Genomic DNA, 3,145 nt, shown 5'->3' on the forward strand with positions numbered 1-3,145 from the left:
TCCACTACGTACCCGATCATTGTTACAGGCATTGTCTCTCATTCTCATACTTCAAGAACATCAGCTAAGATCAAAGATTCAACATTTATCAGTTCTGTACTCCCTGTATTTCTCTTCTATCTGTTGAAAGTATCAATTTCATGGACACAGTTTGGCATTCATGCCTCCTGGTTAACTCTTCTCATAGAAACTCTTCTTAAAGGCGCACAATGGACGGTGGAGATACGGGGAGGGACTCTTGTAGACGATTCATGAAGGGAGATTGTGCTTGCTTGAAACACAAATAAGCCCCACAAGACTGTGCGCTATCCAGCTCGTTATAAAACAACAGTAAAGACTCCAAAAATATAAGGCTTGAGGCACAAGGGAAGTTAGTGAAAATATGGGGATGTGTGTGTGTGTGTGTGCGTGCGTGCGTGTGTATACTATATACAAGAGATCAAGAGAGTCTGTGGGAAGTGTACAAAGCACTGCTGATTGGTGAGGTTGCTTCTTCTACTACAAGGGAAAAAGGGCTTGACAATGACACTGCAACAAGAGCAAAATGTGAAATGCATGATTGGCCGGCAAGGGAATGTAAATGTGTCTTGGCTAGCAATAGTATTGGCCTTAAGTGCACCCCTGTCCAAGCAAACCATACAGTTCTTCTGTCTTATTCCCCTTCCTCCAATTCTCTCACCCGTACATGAGCCACACCCACTTTTCCAAATGGGGTGGCTGCAATCCCTCCTCTCTCCATTGAAGAAGCTGTGGTTTCGTCTACATTCAACTCCAAAGAAGAGTATGTTCTTCGCACCTATAACTGCATTTTCATGCTGTCTTCTCTATGTGCTATTTTCTGCACGGTATTTCTTTGTTATCTTAATTATTGTTCTTCGCTTATTAGAGAATGATCAAGCAACATCCTACCATTGGCACAGGACTTTCTTCATGGCCAATCTGTGTACAAATTACAGCTTCAGTACCAATATCCGAGCATCTTTCTCCTGGCATTTTCTTTCTCTCTCTTTTCTAATGATTCCATGTGAATTTAAAACCAGTTCTGAAGAAATCCAAACACCCAGATCCAATCTCCTTTTCATGTTTCTATAGAAATCGTTTTGCGAATTCTTTCTAACCCGCCACTAAAGACTCCTTCAATTTTATTTTATTTTAAGTGGCTGCATTTAATCAAACTTCATCCTAAATTTTATAATTATTTAAGTGCAATTTGTTGCATTTTTTTTGTTTCAGGAAGAGGGATATACATTCTGTACGAGGATGTAAAATCCTGCCAATATGAAGATGTGCATGTCCTATGGTCAATACTAGTGGAGTCACATACACCTTCCTTGCCGTCAAAACATTGAAGTCGTTCGCACGAACAAATTAAATTCCCAAGAAACTGAGAGATGTCCACTCATGTACATAAGTATTTATCTTGTTTTATAATCTTTTGAAAGGATTTTTGGTTTTCTAGTTTGCTTCTTCAGTTTCTTGTCATCTGGGATATATATCAGAGCATAGCTTTTCCTCAAAATTCGTGTTCTTTTTCTTTTTTTCTTTAAACTTTATGCAGATGGTTTACACCAACTCTGAATTAAAAGGCAATGGGTGAAAGAAGGCTCTATTTCTCTTCAGTTTGCTGTGTCATTTTTTTTCCATCAGTTTCCAGCAGTTGGGTGTAGCACTTTATTTCTTCTTTTCTTATCAACCTGAAGTTGACTCGCGAAAACTATAGAATGGATGGAGTAACCTACATGATGTTCATGTCTTTAATTAATTCTTCCACAAATATTATTAGCTATACGCTATTCCACCGCTGTTATGTTCATTCATTAATTTTGTCTTAAAAATCCTTAAGATAGTGGGGAGACTACTTTATATAAATGTGAATTACACCACATGGCATTTTAAAATTCAATCGTCATTATATTTTAAATGTAAAATGTGCATATAGCTTTGAATATACTAAAAAGATAGCACAGATTAGCTATCTTTGTCTAGCAAGTTAGAATGATTGTATTTAAAAGGTGCCTTCCATATTAAGACAAAAAAAGATTTGAACTTCGGAGGGAGGAAAGGTCGGTTGTGTGGGTGAGTACCTCACAATTGAGAATTTTCATATGGCTACTTGGGTGTCATCGTCACAAGAAGATCTATTAGCTGGTAAAGTTGCTAACGAGGAGCATCTTCATGTTCTTTCTAAGAAGTACAATGATACAGGCTGACTGAAATTTTTGATATCTTTAGTCCATTTCAGGAAGCACATATCCATGATATGTAGAAAATATGGCAAGTATTTGAAAACAATTCCAAGCCATTCTGCTGGTCCCGAAATCGGAACTTCTAGATTGTAGGCATTTATTATTGCTTGAAATGTTATTTCACTCGAGGGAAATTTTAAGCTTAGCGCATTAACAGCACCCCAAAAGTCGCAGAGTGTAGTCAACTATATTTCCCAGCCATGAACATATAGCATCATGCAGAAACGGAAAATTCAGGCAACGTAATCGTAACTTGAAGGAAATGCACAGGTTATTATCATATTGACCAGAGGGCCTGTGACAGATTGCACGGGCTCTTCTCGCTAAATATAGTATTTCGAAGCATTTATGACGTTCTTAATTATTGGAAACGAGTGCAATTACAAATAAAACCTCACAAGTTTGGAGGCTGGTGAAACATTGCCATCATTTAGCAACGATAATCACTTTCTAAGGATATTTTATTTGAAAATATATTAAAATAATATTTTTTTATTTTAAAATAATATGTAAACACAAAAAAAAAAAAATTCAAAGCTAAAAAAATTAAAAAGTAAAGTTGAAACGCAATACACAATACCAAACGAGATCATTTAATAACATCTGCCCTGCTCTGCATTTTTCAGTTAAAAGAAAGCAGAAAAATATTACAAGCGAAGCTAAATAAGATGGAACTCTTGCAAGAGTAATAATGAAGGGAAAAGGGGTCACTTATGGATATTTATATTATGGAATTCAGTAAACCTGCAGTGTCAGTGAGCAACCTTCGGACCAGCAGGATGAATCTACTCTCTTAGCCATTTCAAAACAGAATGCAGATTTCTTGGATAAACAATGATTATTTTCCCCTGGATAAGTCCAGTTAGGTTACACCACTGCCAACAACATATGCCATATGC

General features: G+C 36.8%; 1 protein-coding gene across 1 annotated transcript; it reads left to right on the plus strand.

Annotated features, from left to right (window-relative positions):
• The first annotated feature begins 494 nt into the window (after positions 1 to 494).
• Positions 495 to 1,642, plus strand: LOC105127022 (uncharacterized). The gene is made up of 2 exons (XM_011028105.1): positions 495 to 781; positions 1,234 to 1,642. The coding sequence occupies exons 1-2, from the start codon at positions 523 to 525 to the stop codon at positions 1,347 to 1,349; spliced, it is 375 nt and encodes a 124-aa protein (XP_011026407.1). The 5' UTR covers positions 495 to 522; the 3' UTR covers positions 1,350 to 1,642.
• Positions 1,643 to 3,145: the final 1,503 nt, after the last annotated feature.

This window comes from Populus euphratica, unplaced genomic scaffold (genome assembly GCF_000495115.2).
Source record: "Populus euphratica unplaced genomic scaffold, PopEup_1.0 scaffold1.1, whole genome shotgun sequence".
NCBI lineage: Eukaryota > Viridiplantae > Streptophyta > Magnoliopsida > Malpighiales > Salicaceae > Populus > Populus euphratica.

Coding starts and splice junctions, on each gene's coding strand:
- LOC105127022 (XM_011028105.1), top strand. CDS start 523: ATGACACTGCAACAAGAGCAAAATGTGAAATGCATGATTGGCCGGCAA. Junction 782..1,233: donor ACATTCAACTCCAAAGAAGA/GTATGTTCTTCG, acceptor TTTTTGTTTCAG/GAAGAGGGATATACATTCTG.